Source organism: Neoarius graeffei, chromosome 21 (assembly GCF_027579695.1).
Source record: "Neoarius graeffei isolate fNeoGra1 chromosome 21, fNeoGra1.pri, whole genome shotgun sequence".
NCBI classification, from domain to species: domain Eukaryota; kingdom Metazoa; phylum Chordata; class Actinopteri; order Siluriformes; family Ariidae; genus Neoarius; species Neoarius graeffei.
In genome coordinates this window covers 31,276,389-31,297,907 of record NC_083589.1, presented here as the reverse complement: position 1 = coordinate 31,297,907, position 21,519 = coordinate 31,276,389, and the positions used below count along the sequence as shown (strand labels likewise).

Genomic DNA, 21,519 nt, shown 5'->3' with positions numbered 1-21,519 from the left:
CATTCACACTCACATTCACACCTACGGTCAATTTAGAGTCACCAGTTAACCTAACCTGCATGTCTTTGGACTGTGGGGGAAACCGGAGCACCCGGAGGAAACCCACGCGGACACGGGGAGAACATGCAAACTCCGCACAGAAAGGCCCTCGCCGACCACGGGGCTCGAACCCAGGACCTTCTTGCTGTGAGGCGACAGCGTAGTATGCCATTTATTGGGATATAATTGGTTAGCTATATTTAATGAGTGATTTATGAATTTGTATACCTCTAAATATTAACATTTTAAGTGTGAGAGAATATATTTTTTCCACTCACACACACACACACACACACACACACACACACACACACACACACACACGCAGTTCAAACCAGTTAAGTTTTAGTGCATTATTAATAGTTTGAAATATTTAAAGTGGCATGATAAGAAAATATTCTTTTGATGATAGTTTTAGTGTTGAATAAGCTCAATTTTACAAGATAATGTGGCTGATTTATCTTTTCTGTTCTGAATGAGTTTACTGTTACAATAAATATATCTGATTAATAAGACTGTTTTGATATTGAATCAATTCAATTTCATGAAAGTGTGAACTATTTAATATCCGTTGAATTATTATTTTCTAAACATATATGCAGTATTGCACATAAGATGTGACAGCATCACTTTATATAAGTTTTGACATACAGTAGTGAAAATTCTGAATTTAGAACAATGCACTCCTGAAAATTACTCATTAACTAGGGGAATTAAATTTGATATTTTTGACATGTTAATCATTAATGTACATGAAAGAAAAAGACTTAAAAGTTATAACTTGTTTTAGTGAAAATAAGTACTAAAATGCACGAGAATGCAGGGTTTTGCATGTTATGTTATTAAGAATTTTTCGGGGGACGTTCCACCCTGACACCCCCCCCCCCCCCCCCCATATCTTAGCTTGACTTTCAAAAGTTCACGATTTTTTTCTTTGCTCCACTTTCATCTCTCCACAATACACAACAAAATACACGAAGGAAAAAAATTAACAGAAATGACTAGATGTTATAATTTTGTTATCTACACTATATGTTAGCACTAGAATAAATGAGCTAGCTCACCGAAGCCCTTACATTCATCCTGCTGTCTGTGAGATTACAAAGACTGTGGCATTAGCGATGCAGTGGGCACAACTGCTCAGTAACTGTCACAGACACATCATTTGCGTGCACAATAAATTTATTTCATTCACATAACTTTTCTATAATACTGAGTAATCCTGACTCACAAATAGTTGGACCACTTCCTAATCTAAATGCAATTGTACTACATAAATAGTATATCATACTACTTAGTGTGTTTTATACAATTTGATACACAGACTTGAAGTTTTTCAGAATGCTAGTATATGCAGCTGTGACGCTCACAGTGGGGAAGGCCACAGGACCTCCAATGTTACAAAAGGTTCTTCCTTAAGCAGCGAGTGTGTTAAATTCCAAAGTCTTACACTGTGTAGTTTTAAAAACAACACTTATGAAAGAACATCATATTTTTCCCTAAAAATTGCATCATCTTCACACAAATCATTCGTCTCAGGGTACCATCAGGGTTCAAATGAAATATTAATGACAATGAAAGACAGTCTCAGGGATACCAAAATTTTGTAACTCCAGCCAGTCTTCAAAAATACATAGAGTGAGTCCCACCTGTTTACTGTATTATGAAAAATCTATTCCAATAGATATGTCTTTGTGGAAAGGCATATCTACTTGTTTTAAATATACAACCCCAATTCCAAAAAAGTTGGGACAAAGTACAAATTGTAAATAAAAACGGAATGCAATGATGTGGAAGTTTCAAAATTCCATATTTTATTCAGAATAGAACATAGATGACATATCAAGTGTTTAAACTGAGAAAATGTATCATTTAAAGAGAAAAATTAGGTGATTTTAAATTTCATGACAACAACACATCTCAAAAAAGTTGGGACAAGGCCGTGTTTACCACTGTGAGACATCCCCTTTTCTCTTTACAACAGTCTGTAAACGTCTGGGGACTGAGAAGACAAGTTGCTCAAGTTTAGGGATAGGAATGTTAACCCATTCTTGTCTAATGTAGGATTCTAGTTGCTCAACTGTCTTAGGTCTTTTTTGTCGTATCTTCCGTGTTATGATGTGCCAAATGTTTTCTATGGGTGAAAGATCTGGACTGCAGGCTGGCCAGTTCAGTACCCGGACCCTTCTTCTACGCAGCCATGATGCTGTAATTGATGCAGTATGTGGTTTGCATTGTCATGTTGGAAAATGCAAGGTCTTCCCTGAAAGAGACGTCGTCTGGATGGGAGCATATGTTGCTCTAGAACCTGGATATACCTTTCAGCATTGATGGTGTCTTTCCAGATGAGCAAGCTGCCCATGCCACATGCACTAATGCAACCCCATACCATCAGAGATGCAGGCTTCTGAACTTAGCGCTGATAACAGCTTGGGTCGTCCTTCTCCTCTTTAGTCCGAATGACACGGTGTCCCTAATCTCCATAAAGAACTTCAAATTTTGATTCGTCTGACCACAGAACAGTTTTCCACTTTGCCACAGTCCATTTTAAATGAGCCTTGGCCCAGAGAAGACGTCTGCGCTTCTGGATCATGTTTAGATACGGCTTCTTCTTTGAACTATAGAGTTTTAGCTGGCAACGGCAGATGGCACGGTGAATTGTGTTCACAGATAGTGTTCTCTGGAAATATTCCTGAGCCCATTTTGTGATTTCCAATACAGAAGCATGCCTGTATGTGATGCAGTGCCATCTAAGGGCCCGAAGATCACGGGCACCCAGTATGGTTTTCCGGCCTTGACCCTTACACAAAGAGATTCTTCCAGATTCTCTGAATCTTTTGATGATATTATGCACTGTAGATGATGATATGTTCAAACTCTTTGCAATTTTACACTGTCGAACTCCTTTCTGATATTGCTCCACTATTTGTCGGTGCAGAATTAGGGGGATTGGTGATCCTCTTCCCATCTTTACTTCTGAGAGCCGCTGCCACTCCAAGATGCTCTTTTTATACCCAGTCATGTTAATGACCTATTGCCAGTTGACCTAATGAGTTGCAATTTGGTCCTCCAGCTGTTCCTTTTTTGTACCTTTAACTTTTCCAGCCTTTTATTGCCCCTGTCTCAACTTTTTTGAGATGTGTTGCTGTCATGAAATTTCAAATGAGCCAATATTTGGCATGAAATTTCAAAATGTCTCACTTTCGACATTTGATATGTTGTCTATGTTCTATTGTGAATACAATATCAGATTTTCAGATTTGTAAATTATTGCATTCCGTTTTTATTTACAATTTGTACTTTGTCCCAACTTTTTTGGAATCGGGGTTGTACATTATATGGCCAAATGTATGTGGACACCTGATCATCACATGCATACAGTATGTGTTTTGTGAACTTCCCATTCCAGATTTGCTGTGCACTCTTCTGAGAAGGATTTCCACCAGATTTTTGAGAATGGCTGTGAGGAATAGTGCTCATTCAGCCACAAAAGCATTAGTGAGGTCAGGCACTGATGTTGCGCGCAGAGGCCTGGGGTGCAGTCAGTGTTCCAGTTCATCCCAAAAGTGGGGATGAGATCAGGGCTTTTTGTAGAATGCTCTATTTCTTCTGCACTAATCTTGGCAAACCGTGTTTTCATGGACCTTGCTTTGTGCACAGGGCCATTGTCATGCTGGAACAGGTTTGCACCCAAGCCTTGGTTTCAATAAAGGGAAATTATTATGCTGCAGTGTAATGCTGTGTGTTTCCAACTTACAGTACATATACAGTATGGGTGTGACGGGCAGGTGTCGACATATTTTTGGCCATACAGTGTATAATTTATTCATGTTTTGTGTGATTACAGCATAGGATAGGACAGAATTTTTCGAGCACCTTTTTACAGTACAGACCTCAATACAGACTCAAACCTCAGATGCAACAAGAACATCTCGTTCGTCTCCTTCATGCCAACAGCAAACTGGCTGTGTATGACCTATCAACTTAACCAGTAAGACACCACATCAACTTTTGGTCCAGCAACGCATCCAGTGTTGTTATAACCTGTATAGGTATAACTCAAACTTTACAGATATCCTTCAAAACATTCATATCCTTCTTATGTCTCTATTTCCAGGCCAACATTAATGCTGGTGTTTTGCTCTTTTTTGTTGTAGCACAAGACTTTTTATATGATCCATCCATTATCCATAACCACTTATCCTGTGCAGGGTCACAGGCAAGCTGGAGCCTATCCCAGCTGACTATGAGCAAGACGCAGGGTACACCCTGGACGAGTCGCCAGATCATCGGAGGGCTGATACATAGAGACAAACAACCATTCACACTCACATTCACACCTACTGTCAATTTAGAGCCACCAATTAACCTAACCTGCATGTCTTTGGACTGTGGGGGAAACCGGAGCACCCGGAGGAAACCCACACAGACATGGGGTGAACATGCAACTCCACACAGAAAAGCCCCTGTTGGCCACTGGGCTTGAACCCAGAACCTTCTTGCTGTGAGGCAACAGTGCTAACCACTACACCACCGTGCCGCCCTTTTTATATGATAAATGTATAAATTAAGGGGTTGTACTGCAATGGCACAGAAAAGGGTGTGTAACAAATCATAACTCAGTTGTATCTATATTAATAATACACAGTAGGATGGTTTGGTTCCTCTATAGAAATCCAAATTCTTACACAATCCATGACTTGTAATGTATACATATTTTTTAATAATATAATTTGGAGCTATACTATGTTTTGGAAACATACGGCAACTCAAGTTGCTGCACTGCACTCAGATTTTTTTTGTGGGCGGCACGGTGGTGTAGTGGTTAGCACGGTCGCCTCACAGCAAGAAGGTTCCAGGTTCGAGCCCTGCGGCTGGCGAGGGCCTTTCTATGTGGAGTTTGCATGTTCTCCCTGTGTCTGTGTGGGTTTCCTCTGGGTGCTCCAGTTTCCCCCACAGTCCAAAGACATGCAGTTAGGTTAACGTGGGGCGGCCTTGGGCTGAAGTGCCCTTGAGCAAGGTACCTAACCCCTGACTGCTCCCCGGGTGCTGTAGTGTGGCTGCCCACTGCTCTGTGTGTGTGTGTTCACTGCTTCAGTTGGGTTAAATGCAGAGGATGAATTTCACTGTGCTTTAAGTGTGCATGTGACAAAATAAAGGTTTCTTGTTCCATTAGTATTTTGTCACAAGCCGGATAATTGATGTTGATCAGTGGAAACCAACCAAGAAGATTTCAGGTACATCTGACAAAGCACAGTGCACAAATGAGGAGCAATATATAAGTTGCAACCGAGCAGCAATAAGTGATAAATATTTAAAGTAAAATAAAATAAAATGCTGTACAGTTGTTATCACGTCATTCCTTGATGAGAAGAACCCCTATCCAACGCAGTGTGCAGGATAGCCAGCGTCTCAGTGGACAAAAGTAGGCATAGTGGAATTGCTGGAATTCAGGTGTCTCGCGGATGTCTCTCAGAAATGCCACATCAAGTTCTGATTCTGTGAGAGCAATAAGAAACAGGAGGAGGGCCAAGAGCACAGCAAGCATCACTAAGACCAGTCGTACCAACGTGCCAATCACCTCACCAGCCTGTTGTGTCTCCATGCCACCAGTTGATGGTTTGACTTTTCCCAGGTGAGAGGCTTTTCCTCTTGGCTTATGGCTTACGCTGCAGGCCAATGCATCTCCTTTCAGAAGGACTGATTCTTGATCCTTCACCTCTTGGTTATATGTGCTCTTGAATTCTGGTGTGGGTAACACATCACTGGAGGTCTTGCTGGATCCTTCTGAAAATGCTGCTTCACCATTTTTACCCTCTGGATCACTGGAGTGTGTGCTTGGTAATGAAGTGCTACTAGAGACGGAGTGCTCAGGCATGGAGTGACTGCTGACACATAAAGAATCTGAGAATAAAGGAATAAACAACAGATCAGCGGGTTTATCAATCTATTTCTGAAATTAGTGTAATAAATTTTTATAATGCTAATACATGTACACTCAGTGGCCACTTTAATGGGAGCACCCATATTCAGTCAGCCAATCATGTAACTGTTGATCTCCATAGACTTTGACAAACAACAGTCTCTAGAGTTTACACAGAATGTTAGGGGAAAAAACATCCAATGAACATCCAATGTGGGTGGAAATGCCATGTTGATGAGAGGGCAGAGGAGAATGGCCAGACTGGAAAGGAAAGCTATGGTAACTCACATAACCACTGTGTACAACTGTGCTGAGCAGAAAAGCATCTCAGAATGTACCCAGAGCATGAAACATGGAAAAATCTTGAGGCAAGTGAGTTACAACAGCAGAAGCCCACAATGGGTTGTAATCCTGTCAGCCAAGAACAGGAATTCAAGGCTACAATGGGTACACCATCCATCCATCCATCCATCCATCCATCCATCCATTATCTGTAGCCACTTATCCTGTTCTACAGGGTCGCAGGCAAGCTGGAGCCTATCCCAGCTGACTATGGGCGAGAGGCGGGGTACACCCTAGACAAGTCACCATGTCATCACAGGGCTACAATGGGTACACATTCCCAAAAATTGTCATAAGAAAATTGGAAAAAGACCAGGCAGTGTTCTGGTGAACATCCTGATGTTTGATGTGAACATTAATTGAAGCTCTTGACCCACATGTGCATGATTTTATGCACTGCACTGCTTCCACATGATCGGCTGATTGGATAATTGCATGAATGAGCAGGAGTACAGGTGGTCCTGATAAATTAACCAATGAATGAATTCTACAATAATATAAAATTTTGGCAGTAATATGAACAAACAATCAGTGGTTTGTACAAGATTGTAGTAATCAATAAACCTTAACAAATGTTACCCAGAATTCTCCAGGCTGATTAACCTGGATTGCCTACACCTGCCATGGAGGACACATAAGACCAGTCTTGGCCATAGCCCTTTGCTGCACCTTTGTAGAGGGTTGATATACCTTACACTCAAAGTCTACTTTAATAGGAACTTGTTCTTGATTCTAAGGGTGTATTCAGACCAGGATAGTTCGATAGTTCACTTGCTTTGGTCCGAACCAAATGTTTTTTTTTATTTTTTTCATTTTGGTGCGGTTCGCTTTCACACTGTACATTTTAGTAAGCGGACCAAAATCTGTCAACAAAGCCACGCGCCCTGAGGTCGTTCAGCTATTGGTCAGAGACGACACGCGCACAAAGCGTTAAGTTCAAAAGTAGTCATGGAGGCTTTCCGTGCTGTTATTCTTTTTAATGTCATCAAAGCTATATGTTTTTTCCAGTTTTTACTGTTTTCACAATTGTGCGATTACTATGCTGTTGTACAAGTAATTTATCAACGACGACGACAAAGGTCAAGGCGGCTACGGAGGATATCGCTGATGAGCGCACATCATGTTGTGACAGTTCTGGCTCTTCACGCAAGACGGAGGAGGTATGTGTCGGGATATTCGCCTTATCCATCGTAATAGATGAATTTCTTTTTTGCGTCGCTAGTACCGCCACTTTTTGAAAGAATGTCCCTGATTTTAATGTAGGTCTGACGGAGTTTCTTCACTTTTAGCCGACATTGTTCTGGGGAGCGCGTGAACCCCTTCTCCTTCATTTTCTCACTGAATACAGCAAACACGTCGGCATTTTTGTGTGTTCTCTCCAAAAGCTCAGATATGTGGACATCTGCCCATATATCCACAAGGGTACGCGTTTCTTCCTCGGCCCACGTTTGCCCCCTACTCATTTTTTGTACTCTGTAGTCTAGCCTACCACTGGTCTGAATGACTGAACGACTGTTGTAAGGTTCCCTTGACAACCGAAACAGTGTTTGCACTTTGCGGTGGAGTGTCAAGACTCTGTTTCCCATAATGCTCGACAAATGACGGAAGCTCCCGAGGTACAAAAAAGCAAAACTGTTGGATTAGGTCCGGTCTGTTTTCACACCTCCAAAAGATCCGCACCAGGGTTCCTTTGGTCCGGACCGAGTCCGACCTTGCAGCTCGGTCTCGGTCCGCTTGTTTGGTCCGGACCAGAGTTCGGTGGTTTGTATTCAGACCAACCCAAAAGGTCCGGACCAAGGGAAATTTGGTTCGTTTGGTCGTTTGGTCCGGACCAAACAATGTAGGTGTGAATACGCCCTAAGATTCCTGTTCTTGGCTGCAGGAGTGGAACCCAGTGTGGTCTTTTGCTGTTGCAGAAGATGCTTTTCTGCTCACCACAGTTGTAAAGCGTGATTATATGAGTTACTATATCTTTCCTGGCAGCTCAAACCAATCTGGCCATTTTCCTCTGACCTCTCTTATCAACGAGGCGTTTCCACCCACAGAACTTTCGCTCACCCAATGTTTTTTTGTTGTTTGCACCATTCTGTGTAAACTCTAGAGACGTGTGTGTGTGTGTGTGTGTGTGTGTGTGTGTGTGTGTGTGTGTGTGTGTGAGAAAACCTCAAGAGATTGGCAGTTTCTGAAATATTCAAACCAGTCCATCTGACACTAACACCCATGCCACAATGAAAGTCACACTTTGAGATCACAATTTTTCCCATTCTGATGCTTGAAGTGAAAATTATCCGAAGCTCTTGATTTGTAGCTTCATGATTTTATGCATTGCACTGCTGTCAAGGGATTGGCTGATTAGATAATTGCATCAAACAGCAGGTGTATGGGTATACCTAATAAAGTGGCCAGTGAGTGTAGAATAAGGCAGTGGTTCTCAAAGTGTGGTCCAGGTGTCCTGTGACAAAAAGCCAGGGGGTCTGTGATTTTTTTTCAGTTACAGTTTTGGTCATCACTACCTGCATTTTGAAACTTATTTTATTTAGGGGTACAAATACCAAAGTCAGCTCAGACATAAAGCTCCTGTGGATCCAGAAAGTGTTATTTCATGCTCATGAAATGAGTCTATTCTGAGAGAGTCTATGGAATTTATTTTACAGCTAAAGAGGTTTCTGGCTACAAAAAGGGTGAGAACCACTGGGATAGATGTTATTCTTGATGGAAACCTGGTAGATCCCCAATGACTTCTTGCAGGTGAACCTGCTTACTCCACCTGACTATGGATATCAGGCTAAGCCACAGCTGCAGAGCCTCCTCCAGGTCTGTTGATATTTCAGTACTGGGGGCTCAAGGTGGAATTTCACATCATAACCTGATCTATTTCAGTCTTAGTCTTCCTCCTACTGAGCTAACCAACAGAACCACTATGTTTCTCCATCCAGCCATCCATCCATTATCTGTAACCGTTTATTTTGTGCAGAGTCGTGGGCAAGCTGGAACCTATCCCAGCTGACTATGGGTGAGAGGCAGGGTACACCCTGGACAAGTCGCCAGGTTATCACAGGGCTGACACAGAGACAAACAACCATTCACACTCACATTCACGCCTACGGTCAATTTAGAGTCACCAATTAGCCTAACCTGCATGTCTTTGGACTGTGGGGGAAACCGGAGCACCCGGAGGAAACCCACGCGGACACGGGGAGAACATGCAAACTCCACACAGAAAGGCCCTCGCCGGCCACTGGGCTCGAACCCAGAACCTTCTTGCTGTGAGGTGACAGTGCTAACCACTACACCACCGTGCCACCCCACCACTATGTTTCTGAAATTTAAAATCTACTGATCCTATTTCCTTTTCGGCTTCCCTTGATTCATCCTCTTTAACCTCCTCTATTCAACTCTCCTTCCATGATTACATCCTGTTTCTCTAAAACTTATCCGTTTTAGAAGTTCTTGATGATTTTGCCTCTATTAAAGCTACACATGTACCATCCTGTTATTCTTTTCCTTGGTTCCCTGGTTTTCCAAGCCATGAAAGCTTCTGGTCATTGACTGTAGCATCTATATCAAGTCAAGTCAAGTTTATTTTTATAGTGCTTTTAACAATAGACATTGTCGCAAAGCAGCTTTACAGAATTTTAATGATTTTAACATGAGCTATTGTCCCTAATCTATCCTCAGTGAGCAAACCCATGGCAATGGTGGCAAGGAAAAACTCCCTCAGATGACATAAAGAAGAAACCTCGAGAGGAACCAGACCCAAAAGGGAACCCATCCTCATTTGGGTGATATATAAGAGAAAACTGGCCTCTCTATTCACTCATACTTGTGTTCTGATCACATACAGCTCTACAGAAACACCCTTAATGCTGCTTGCTCCTCCTATATTCCTTCCTTGATAAGTAGTGCTAAATGTAGGCCTTAGATGTTTTTTGCTACAGTTAATAAACTTGTGCATCTTCCTGCCACTGGGTCTGATGACCTCTGTAAAAAAACAATCTGTCTGGGTCTGATGACCTATGTAATTCCTTTCTTAAACATTTCCTGAATAAGATTGCTTTAATTTACAACTCCTTCTTTGTCTTAAACACTTCTCCTGATGATTTTCTTCCAGAACACCTACCAAACCCCAAACGGATACAGGACACTTCGTCCAATGCCATTTCATCCAATAGTTAAGACATTTCGTCCAAAACCTTTTTCATACGCACTATCAATTATTTTATATTTCAGGTATTTGTTTGCTCAAAAAAAGGAGGAATTCCCAGTGGAATTTGACCAAAGCAAAACACATTTTTGCAGCATGTAGTTTAACCACCCACCACTCGACAAACGCGAGTTGTGAAATCTAATGGCAAGTAAAGATCGCCCCAGACTCGTCTTTCTCAACGAGTGTGTTCAAAACGATGGATTCCTACCTAGTATTCATGTAAAATCCAAGAAATATTAGACAAAAACTCTCCTCATGCAGGACTCTCTGGATTGAGAGATTAACTGTAGACTCCTACTGTCAATTTAGAGCCACCAATTAACCTAACCTGCATGTCTTTGGACTGTGGGGGAAACCGGAGCACCCGGAGGAAACCCACGCAGACCCTCCGGACTGCGCGCGCACCTTATTAAGACTGGATATATGATGAATTAAACAGCTTCACTGGACTCAAAGCTCGGCGAGCAGCCTGTAATGAATGGTAAGGGTCACTCATTTGCTTTCCAAAAATGTTTTCCACTTCGGTCAAATTCTATTGAGAATTCTTCTTTAGGATTGGTTTAAAAATATACAGCAATTTGTCGTGCATATTATCACTTCACTATCATTAGGCATATGTTTCCATTTATTATGGGGAGACGCAGTCATAAACCTGCTTAATGCATTCCCTTACAGGCCCCATGGCATGAAATTTTCACTTTCTGAGGTTTTTTAACGTTAAAATGAGTTCCTCTGACCTTCTTAAGTCACCCCAGTGGCTAGAAATTTCATAATGTGTAAACCAAACTATGCCCAACATTTGAGAATGGCGCATCAAAACGGCGAGTTGATAAACTCTTCCCTTGCCTACGTCAGCAAGGGAGATGATCCCCACGCCCCCCCTCTGGATTCCTACCCACTGTATGGATTGCCCGCCCAGCTCAAAAGTTGCCACCAAACATGGACGTTGCGCCGTACATGGATGTGACAATACAGAAAGGAGTCTGTTTTTACTGCCGACGGGAGAGCCCCTGAAGACGCAGTGGCTTAATTTTATTTACTCCAATAATACGCCGTCGAGTCTACCTAAGACGGTGTATGTTTGTCAGAAGCATTTTCCTGATGAATGTTTCCACAACTTGGGACAGTACAGGGCAGGTTTTGCACATCAACTGTCACTGAAGCCTGGGTCCGTACCAAGCATCCCTGCCGCATCAGCCACAAACACCGAACAAGTAAGTGTATAACTGTTAAGTCGTTTTGCCGTGTTTTAAAATCGGTGCCACGTTAGCCTTGCAATGGCTACATTAGCTGTGCAGCTAACTGCTTCCTGCAGTTAGCCAGGTACTCTGTGCTACAAAACAAAAAAGCATGCAGCATGCTCTGTTAAACTGAGTTTAGTCTGGAAATTGACTGTAACTTATGAGCTTGTGTTTTGCCGTGTTTTAAAATCAGTGCCACGTTAGCCTTGCAATGGCTACATTAGCTGTGCAGCTAACCGCTTCCTGCAGTTAGCCAGGTACTCTGCGCTACAAAACCAAAAAGCATGCAGCATGCTCTGTTATAATAGCCAATCAAAACAGTTTTTACAAAGACACCCACATTCTTTTTTTAAGTCACTCGTTCATTTTATTTGTTTGTTTATTCAGTAAAAACCCAAACATTTGTTGAATTTATTTTATTTCCTCGCGTCGCACCTTAATGACGTCAGCGCGCGGTATTTTTCCCTTCGTGGTTTGTTCCTTCTCTCTCGCCATAGTAAGACACCCACATCCGCTTGTTCTGACCCACTGGAGGTAGCGTCACAGTGCTGTTAGCCAATCAGAGGTAACACGTTTACATGTCATGAATATTAATGATAAGACCTGCCCCCACCCTCTACCCTTCCCCGCCTCCTGCTTCTCATTAGCAAAATGACGCACTGGGAAAAGCGCTGAAATGGGGCTTTCTCCCAGGAGGCTATATCTACGTGCCGAGGGTTCATTTCGAGAAAGGCTGCAGATATAACATCCGGAAACCTCCACGAGCCCGTTTAAAGCATCAACAAACCACCATGCCATGGGACCTTTAAATGAATTATGGTTTGTTTATATCTCAATCTTGTCGCACATATTGTCACCACATATAAAATAATTGATAGTGTGTAGGAAAAAGGCTTTGGACATGAAATGTCTCAACTATTGGACGAAATGGCATTGGACAAAATGGTCATTGGACAAAGTGTCCTGATCCCCCCCAAACCTGTCTTTCTTCACTCCTATTGCTCCAACTGATGTGTCTGAACATATTAAGAAATCAAATTCCTCCTTCTGTCAGCTTGATCCTGTTCATACTTCCCTCCTTAAAACTGCATGCTTTCTCTTACCCCTGCCCTTATACAGTTTATCAACTGTTCTATTACCACTGAGGTTGTTCCACAAGGGCTAAAAATAGCATCGGTCTCACCAGTCTTCAAAAAACCTTGCCTTGACTCAAATAACTCATATAACTTGTATAATAACTATACAAATAACTATAGACCCATTTCTAATCAACCTTTTATTGCAAAACTTCTTGAAAGGGTTCTCACTTCCTAGCTACAGTCTCATCTTGACCTAAATAATATTTATGAACCATTTAATTCTGGTTTTTGACCATTACACAGTGCTGAAACAGCACTTCTTAGAGTTTTTAATAATTTTCTCCTTTCTACAGATTCTGGCTTACTTAATATTTTGCTCTTCCTTGATCTTAGTTCTGCATTTGACATATGTCATCACATGCTTCTTGCCTGTCTCTCAGCTGTTGGCATCACTGGTACAGTTTTTATCCTAAAACCAGTTCATCTCCATTAAAGAACATAACTCATCTGTTTGTCTGGTTAACTAAGGTGTTCCACAAGGTTCTGTCCTTGGGTCCATTCTTTTCATAATACACATACTGCCACTTGGTCAAATAATCCGTTGCCATGGTCTGGGATTTCACTGTTATGCTGACGATATGCAGATCTATATTAGTACTAGATGTAACTCATCTCTCCCACCCCCTTCATTATCTGCCTGTATCCATGATGTGAAGGCTTGGTTGGAGTCTTACTATCTCAGACTGAACACAGATAAAACAAAAGCTCTACTCCTGAGTACTAAACATCTTTTCTTTAACTTAATATACCATTCATCCATCTATTATTTATACCACTTATCTGTCAGAGTCATGGGGGAAGCTGGAGCCAATGGAATGGGGTACACCCTGGGCAGATCACCAGTCTATCACAGGGCTAATACAGAAATGAACTACCATTCACACTCACACTTATTTTTGGGTTTCACGTGACGTCACATCTGCCTCATTAGTTATTCAAAACTTTAGCTGGTGGTCTACCAAAGCTCAGTTGACAAAGCGTTTGTACGGAGAAGGTGCATTGCTCGCATGAAAAATGCCTTACGCTTGCATTGTTTTAGGTTGTTCAAATCGATCAAACCATGAAACTGATAAAAGTTTCTTCAGGGTTCCTCGTGAACTAATAAAAAGGGTGAACGAACACAGGATTTCACAAAAAGGCATCAAGAAAGGTGGCTTTTGAACCTCTCACTGAAATCGAAAGGAGCCGAGTTGAAGCATGCTTGAGTTTGCAGTGATCACTTGGTGAAAGGTTTGTATCTCCCTCTCAGCTATGTCCTTAGTGTTTTCCAAGTACTTTTCTTGCTATGTGTCGTTATTTTATGGGACTTTTTTTAGTCACAAAGAGCTAAAATCCCCAGCTGTTTCTTTGTTTACTCCTCACTCTTCACAAAGTCCATATGCATGAAGGTCCGACAAAATTCTTCCCCAGCCATACAGTTACAATGCGCCGTGATCACTTCTCCATCTTGTTTAACTAAGATCCAGGTCTTTAAAGGGGTTTCTGATGCTCTGTGTGAATGATTTACCTGAGAGATAAGAGCCAACACAAGTGAGAATCAAGCCAACTGTTGTTTGTTTACACTTCAACTTGCAGCGCTTCATTGTAAAGACATGAACGAAAAGCTTAAATAAAAACATACTTACACGGACAAAAACAATCCAGGATTCATTCGGCAGTGACTTCATACCGAGGTCCTTTACCCAGCCACATACAAAAAAGTTGTAAGTCTCCATACTCTTCCACACTTTCATCTGTTTTGCGGTGTAGAAGGACGTCTGCAACACCAGATAGTTCGAGATATCGGGGAACTCGACTGAAGGGTAGTTTGAGAGATCGTATGACAAATCCTTCTTTCCCAGACTGTAGGGGTCGAATCCATTGCGCATAGCAATCTTCTGAATATATCTAAAGTGAGCAGTGGCTTCTAGATTACGAACATACTCTGATAAGTTATTGCTAGTTGTTTGCGCTACAGCAGCCATTTTGGTTTGCGAGACCACCAGCTGTTTTACTGGAAGTGAAATTGCTAAGAAAAGTCACATGACTGAAACCCAAGAACGGGTATTTTAGTCTCACCAGTTTTATCTAACAATTAGTTCTTAGTCTCGGTAATTATTTTACTTTACAATTAGTCACTAAGGTACAAAACTAGAGCACCTAGAGGAAATCCACATAGGCACAGGAAGAACATGTACAGTGGTGCTTGAAAGTTTGTGAACCCTTTAGAATTTTCTATATTTCTGCATAAATATGACCTAAAACATCATCAGATTTTCACACAAGTCCTAAAAGTAGATAAAGAGAACCCAGTTAAATAAATGAGACAAAAATAGTATACTTGGTCATTTATTTATTGAGGAAAATGATCCAATATTACATATCTGTGAGTGGCAAAAGTATGTGAACCTCTAGGATTAGCAGTTAATTTGAAGGTGAAATTAGAGTCAGGTGTTTTCAATCAATGGGATGACAATCAGGTGTGAGTGGGCACCCTGTTTTATTTAAAGAACAGGGATCTATCAAAGTCTGATCTTCACAATGCATGTTTGTGGAAGTGTATTATGGCATGAACAAAGGAGATTTCTGAGGACCTCAGAAAAAGCGTTGTTGATGCTCATCAGGCTGGAAAAGGTTACAAAACCATCTCTAAAGAGTTTGGACTCCACCACTCAACAGTCAGACAGATTGTGTACAAATGGAGGAAATTCAAGACCATTGTTACCCTCCCCAGGAGTGGTCCACCAACAAATCACTCCAAAAGCAAGGCGTGTAATAGTTGGCGAGGTCACAAAGGACCCCAGGGCAACTTCTAAGCAACTGAAGGCCTCTCTCACATTGGCTAATGTTAATGTTCATGAGTCCACCATCAGGAGAACACTGAACAACAATGGTGTGCATGGCAGGGTTGCAAGGAGAAAGCCACTGCTCTCCAAAAAGAACATTGCTACTCATCTGCAGTTTGCTAAAGATCACGTGGATAAGCCAGAAGGCTGTTGGAAAAATGTTTTGTGGATGGATGAGACCAAAATAGAACTTTTTGGTTTAAATGAGAAGCGTTATGTTTGGAGAAAGGAAACCACTGCATTCCAGCATGAGAACCTTATCCCATCTGTGAAACATGGTGGTGGTAGCATCATGGTTTGGGCCTGTTTTGCTGCATCTGGGCCAGGACGGCTTGCCATCATTGATGGAACAATGAATTCTGAATTATACCAGCGAATTCTAAAGGAAAATGTCAGGACATCTGTCCATGAACTGAATCTCAAGAGAAGGTGGGTCATGCAGCAAGACAACGACCCTAAGCACACAAGTCATTCTACCAAAGAATGGTTAAAGAAGAATAAAGTGAACGTTTTGGAATGGCCAAGTCAAAGTCCTGACCTTAATCCAATCGAAATGTTGTGGAAGGACCTGAAGCGAGCAGTTCATGTGAGGAAACCCACCAACATCCCAGAGTTGAAGCTGTTCTGTACGGAGGAACAGGCTAAAATTCCTCCAAGCCGGTGTGCAGGACTGATCAACAGTTACCGTAAACGTTTAGTTGCAGTTATTGCTGCACAAGGGGGTTACACCAGATACTGAAAGCAAAGGTTCACATACTTTTGCCACTCACAGATCTGTAATATTGGATCATTTTCCTCAATAAATAAATGACCAAGTATAATATTTTTGTCTCATTTGTTTAACTGGGTTCTCTTTATCTACTTTTAGGACTTGTGTGAAAATCTGATGATGTTTTAGGTCATATTTATGCAGAAATATAAAAAATTCTAAAGGGTTCACAAACTTTCAAGCACCACTGTAAAATCCACACAGAAAGGCCACAGTTGGCCACAAGGTTCAAACACAGAACCTTCTAGCTGTGAGGCAACAGCGTTAACCACTACACCAGCGTGCCACCCCAAATTAATATTGATGGTAATCTTGTTGTGTCCACACAAACCACACAGAACCTCAGTATCATTTTCTACTAAACATTTTCTTTCGATTCTCATGTGAATTCCATAATTGAAACAGTATTTTTCCAGCTTCAAAATATTGCACACCTTTATAACTCCCTCTCTGTGGATGATGCTAAAGTGCTCATCCATGCCTTCATTACCTCATGCTTAGATTACTACATTGCCCTTCTTTTTGGCCTCACAGTTAGAACGCTTGCACCTTTAACTATGAAGGTATTTTTGTGGTTTTGTTAATACAAGCATAAAAGACAGTTTTGAGAGCATGTTTCTCATGCAACAAAAATCAAGTTTGTAATTTTAAAAAACCAGGCTTTTTTGCATCACAAAAAGTTTTGACTGTGATTCAGTCCTTTCTGGTGTTGAGTCAAAAAGATTTGCGAGTCTAAACATTTTGCAAAGTTTTGAAGTTGAGAATCATTTTTGCGTGTTGAACTACATGGAGGTAAGTTGGCATTTTGTTATTGTTTTTATTTGAAATACATTTAAATGTAACATAGCAAGATTTCCTGTATATTTAACAGTTATTCTACAAAATTGAGTCGTACATGAGGTGATAGCTGAAGAGGCGCTGAGTTGGCTTTAAGTCATGTATGACGAGATTGAGTGGAATAACTGTTTTATTCTATCCACATTCACCGGATTTTGAGAAACAGATCATTTTTGTTGGTTTTTTTTTGCAAATTCAATAAATAAAAACTTTATACAAAATGTCGGACAAAATCATTTCCACTTAGAATGTAAACAAACCAGCGAAATGACAGTAGCAATTTGTGAAAAATGCAATAATAATAATTCTTGAAAATTAAAAAAGATACATTCTTACCATCAAATACTTTTATTCCATATTTTGTTCCTTTTTTTGTATTTTTTGGGGTTTTGTTTTCAAGTAGAGTTTTTATTTCGTCTTCGATTGCCTAATAATAGAGTAGCCAATCAGAGCTCGTGACTGCTCATATCCAGTGAATGTGGAAAGAATAAAATAAAATATATCACATATATAATTTCCTGTGTATAAATCTTGCTTATTGGGCGGCACGGTGGTGTAGTGGTTAGCGCTGTCACCTCACAGCAAGAAGGTCCAGGTTCGAGCCCCGTGGCCGACGAGGGCCTTTCTGTGTGGAGTTTGCATGTTCTCCCCGTGTCCGCGTGGGTTTCCTCCGGGTGCTCCGGTTTCCCCCACAGTCCAAAGACATGCAGGTTAGGTTAACTGGTGACTCTAAATTGACCGTAGGTGTGAATGTGAGTGTGAATGGTTGTCTGTGTCTATGTGTCAGCCCTGTGATGACCTGGCGACTTGTCCAGGGTGTACCCCGCCTTTCGCCCGTAGTCAGCTGGGATAGGCTCCAGCTTGCCCGCGACCCTGTAGAACAGGATAAAGTGGCTACAGATAATGAGTTGAATGAATGAAAACTTGCTTATTATTATTATTATTATTATTATTATTATTAAATTCAGCAATAGGTTACACTGTTGCCTAACATTCACTAACCCAACAGGCTGGTTAGGGTAGTTTGGTATGATGGAATATTGTAGTGATGATATCTGCACCAGTGTTTTCTGACACCATTTTTCTCAGGACATGACCCACAGGATTATGGGATATGTTGAATAATTATGGATAGATCTTTGCTGCCTTTAGATTCATATTGTGGATGGCAGGCATTGAACAGTTTGCTGGGTCTTGAGCAGACAGCATTTGTTATATTTTGGAAACTACCTAATTATCATGCAACCCTTTTACGTGATTCCAGTTTTGCTTTCCACATCTACCCGAAGTATGATGAGAAACAGGATGCCAGAGGAAAGTTTACAGAACTATTCAATCCACTGTACCATTTTCACTTGTACTAAATATCGAGGGGCAGAAGATGTAGTGAAAATCTTCTGTGGTGTATCTAATAGGAATAAAAGTAGAAATAGACAAAACATTTTGCAATCTTATTTTACTAATCAAGGGTGGGGGGGGTATTTTATTTTTTCATAAGATAGACCTTTAATACTTCCTATACAACATGGCAACAAATGATGGCCTCTATAAGTAACACAAAAATGAAACTTTGCTTCAGAAAAGTTGTACATTGTTAGATTACCAATTTTCATCCATCCATTATCCATGGCCGCTTATCCTGTGCAAGGTCGCGGGCAAGCTGGAGCCTATCCCAGCTGACTGTGGGCAAGAGACTGGGTACACCCTGGACAAGTCGCCAGGTCATCACAGGGCTGACACATAGAGACAACCATTCACGCTCACACCTACAGTCAATTTAGAGCCACTAACCTAACCTGCATGTCTTTGGACTGTTGGGGAAACCGGAGCACCCGGAGGAAATCCATGTAGATACGGGGAGAACATGCAAACTCCACACAGAAAGGCCCTTGTCAGCCACTGGGCTCGAACCCAGAACCTTCTTGCTGTGAGGTGACAGTGCTAACCACTACACCACCGTGCCACCGATGATTACAAATTTGCAAAGTTGGAAAATAACTATCCATCCATGATCTGTAGCCGCTTATCCTCTTCTACAGGGTCACAGGCAAGCTGGAGCCTATCATAGCTGACTATGGGTGAGAGGCGGGGTACACCCTGGACAAGTCACCAGATCATCACAGGGCTGACACATAGACACAGACAACCATTCACACTCACATTCACACCTACGGTCAATTTAGAGCCATCAATTAACCTAACCTGCATGTCTTTGGACTGTAGGGGAAACCGGAGCACCCGGAGGAAACCCACGGGGAGAACATGCAAACTCCGCACAGAAAGGCCCTCGTCAGCCGCTGGGCTTGAACCCAGGACCTTCTTGCTGTGCTAACCGCTACACCACCGTGCCGCCCAAAAATAACTATCTTTTTGTAATAATAATAATATTTTTTAATTGTTGTTGTTGTATGTGTAGAAAAAGCACAAATGAAGGTACTGAGCACAAAACACAGACCCCCCACCACCACCAATGAGACAACACTAATGGTTTCATAAGTCATCCTTCACCATTTTCACATTTTAGTATAGAGAATTCATTCAGTGATTTGTTCAATAAAATGAACTGGAGGTTGGAGTGGAAAAAAAGAAACATTATATGTTCTTCTTCAGACTGAAAATCATCTACCACAATCTCAGAGAATACTACTGAGACTGTGTTATAGAGCAATATCCTTGTTTTCAAGTCACTAGTACTACTGAGCCATAGCAATACTGCTATTACTACAATGGCAAAATCCAGATATACTGTACACTTCTAGTCTTCACTCTGGCCTCAAAAATGAAAGACTAAAGCGAATGCTGAATCTTTATTATTAGGTCTGTATGGTGCACAGCAGTATAGTTATAACTCTTTGAAAGTAAGCTGACTGCTGTGTATCACAGAGCCAGTTATATTTTTAGAAATTGCAATAGATGTTTGTACAATTGATGCTTTATAGTGAGCCTAAGTATTACCTGTGGGTATGTGGCTTCGTCCATATGGAGACAGGCTGATCCCTGAGGAGCTACTGGACTCGGGTAGAGAGGGTATGATGGGCAGAGCACCCAAAACGTTACCCAGAAGTCTGGGGCCCAGCGTCAGCACCCGCACCTTCACATCCCGGTAGCAGTGGTTAATCATCCGCAGGTGAATATTGACCTTCGTCTTGATCCGGATCAGACACTTCACCATGGTGTTTTGTGAGTATGTGTATGTGTGAGAAACTCTCTGATCAGGGTATGTTTTTGTTTGTGTGAAAGTGAGACAGGGAGCAACGGAGAAAGAAGGGAGTTGGGTCAAACACCGGACATGTGAGTACTCACTAGTTTGCTCCTCCTTCTGTTCTGAGTGCATAGGTGGAGCTCTCGCTATTTACAGCAGCAGTAATAATAGATCTGTAGTCACTAACATGGAGAGCACAACTATTTATGTTGCTGTCATATGTCTGTGTGAAGAAATGAGAAGGATAGTTTCAAGATTTATCAACATTTGTAAGAAGTAATATTTACTATATACAGTTGTGGTCAGGAGTTTACATACAGTGACATGAATGTCATCTTGGATATGAATGTCATGGCAATAGTTGGGCTTTCAGTAATTTCTTTGTACTGTTCTTTTTCTGTGGCAGAATGATTGTACAGCATACATCTTTAATTAAAAAAGAAACACTAGAATTTGGTGCACAAGTTTTAATTTTTGGGGGGTTTTCTGAAATCAACACAGGGTCAAAATTATACATACAAGGTCAAAAATATACATACAGCACACCTAATATTTGGGTAAAATGTCGCTTCGCAAGATTCACCTTGACCAAACATTTTTGTTTACCATGAACAAGCTTCTGGCAGAATTCTGGTTGGATATTTCACAACTCTTCATGGTAGAATTGGTAGAGTTCAATTAAATTTGTTTTTCTTGGCATGGACTCGACTTATAAGCACAGTCCATATATTTTCAATAGGGTTGAAGTCAGGACTTGTTTTAAGCTTAATGTTAGCCTGCTTTATCCTCCACAACCAACTCTGATGCGTGTTTGGGTTCATTGTCCTGTTGTGACTCCCAAGTCCCAAGCCGTGTTCAAGTTTCTGATGATTTATGCTGAAGAATTCTGAGTTAGTCCTCTTTCTTCATTATTCCATCCACTTTGTGCAATGAACCAGTTCCACTGGCAGCAAAACCTCCCGAGTATGATGATCCTACCACCACCACCAGCTGGT

The 21,519-nt window shown here is 41.4% G+C and overlaps 1 protein-coding gene across 1 annotated transcript; it reads right to left on the bottom strand.

Annotated features, from left to right (window-relative positions):
* Positions 1-5,395: 5,395 nt before the first annotated feature.
* LOC132870068 (FERM domain-containing protein 5-like) lies at positions 5,396-20,566 on the bottom strand. The gene is made up of 2 exons (XM_060903613.1): positions 20,278-20,566; positions 5,396-5,943 (listed from the first exon to the last, which is right to left on the bottom strand). Exons 1-2 carry the CDS (start codon positions 20,492-20,494, stop codon positions 5,396-5,398), a joined length of 765 nt encoding a protein of 254 aa, XP_060759596.1. The 5' UTR covers positions 20,495-20,566.
* Between the last annotated feature and the right edge of the window lie 953 nt (positions 20,567-21,519).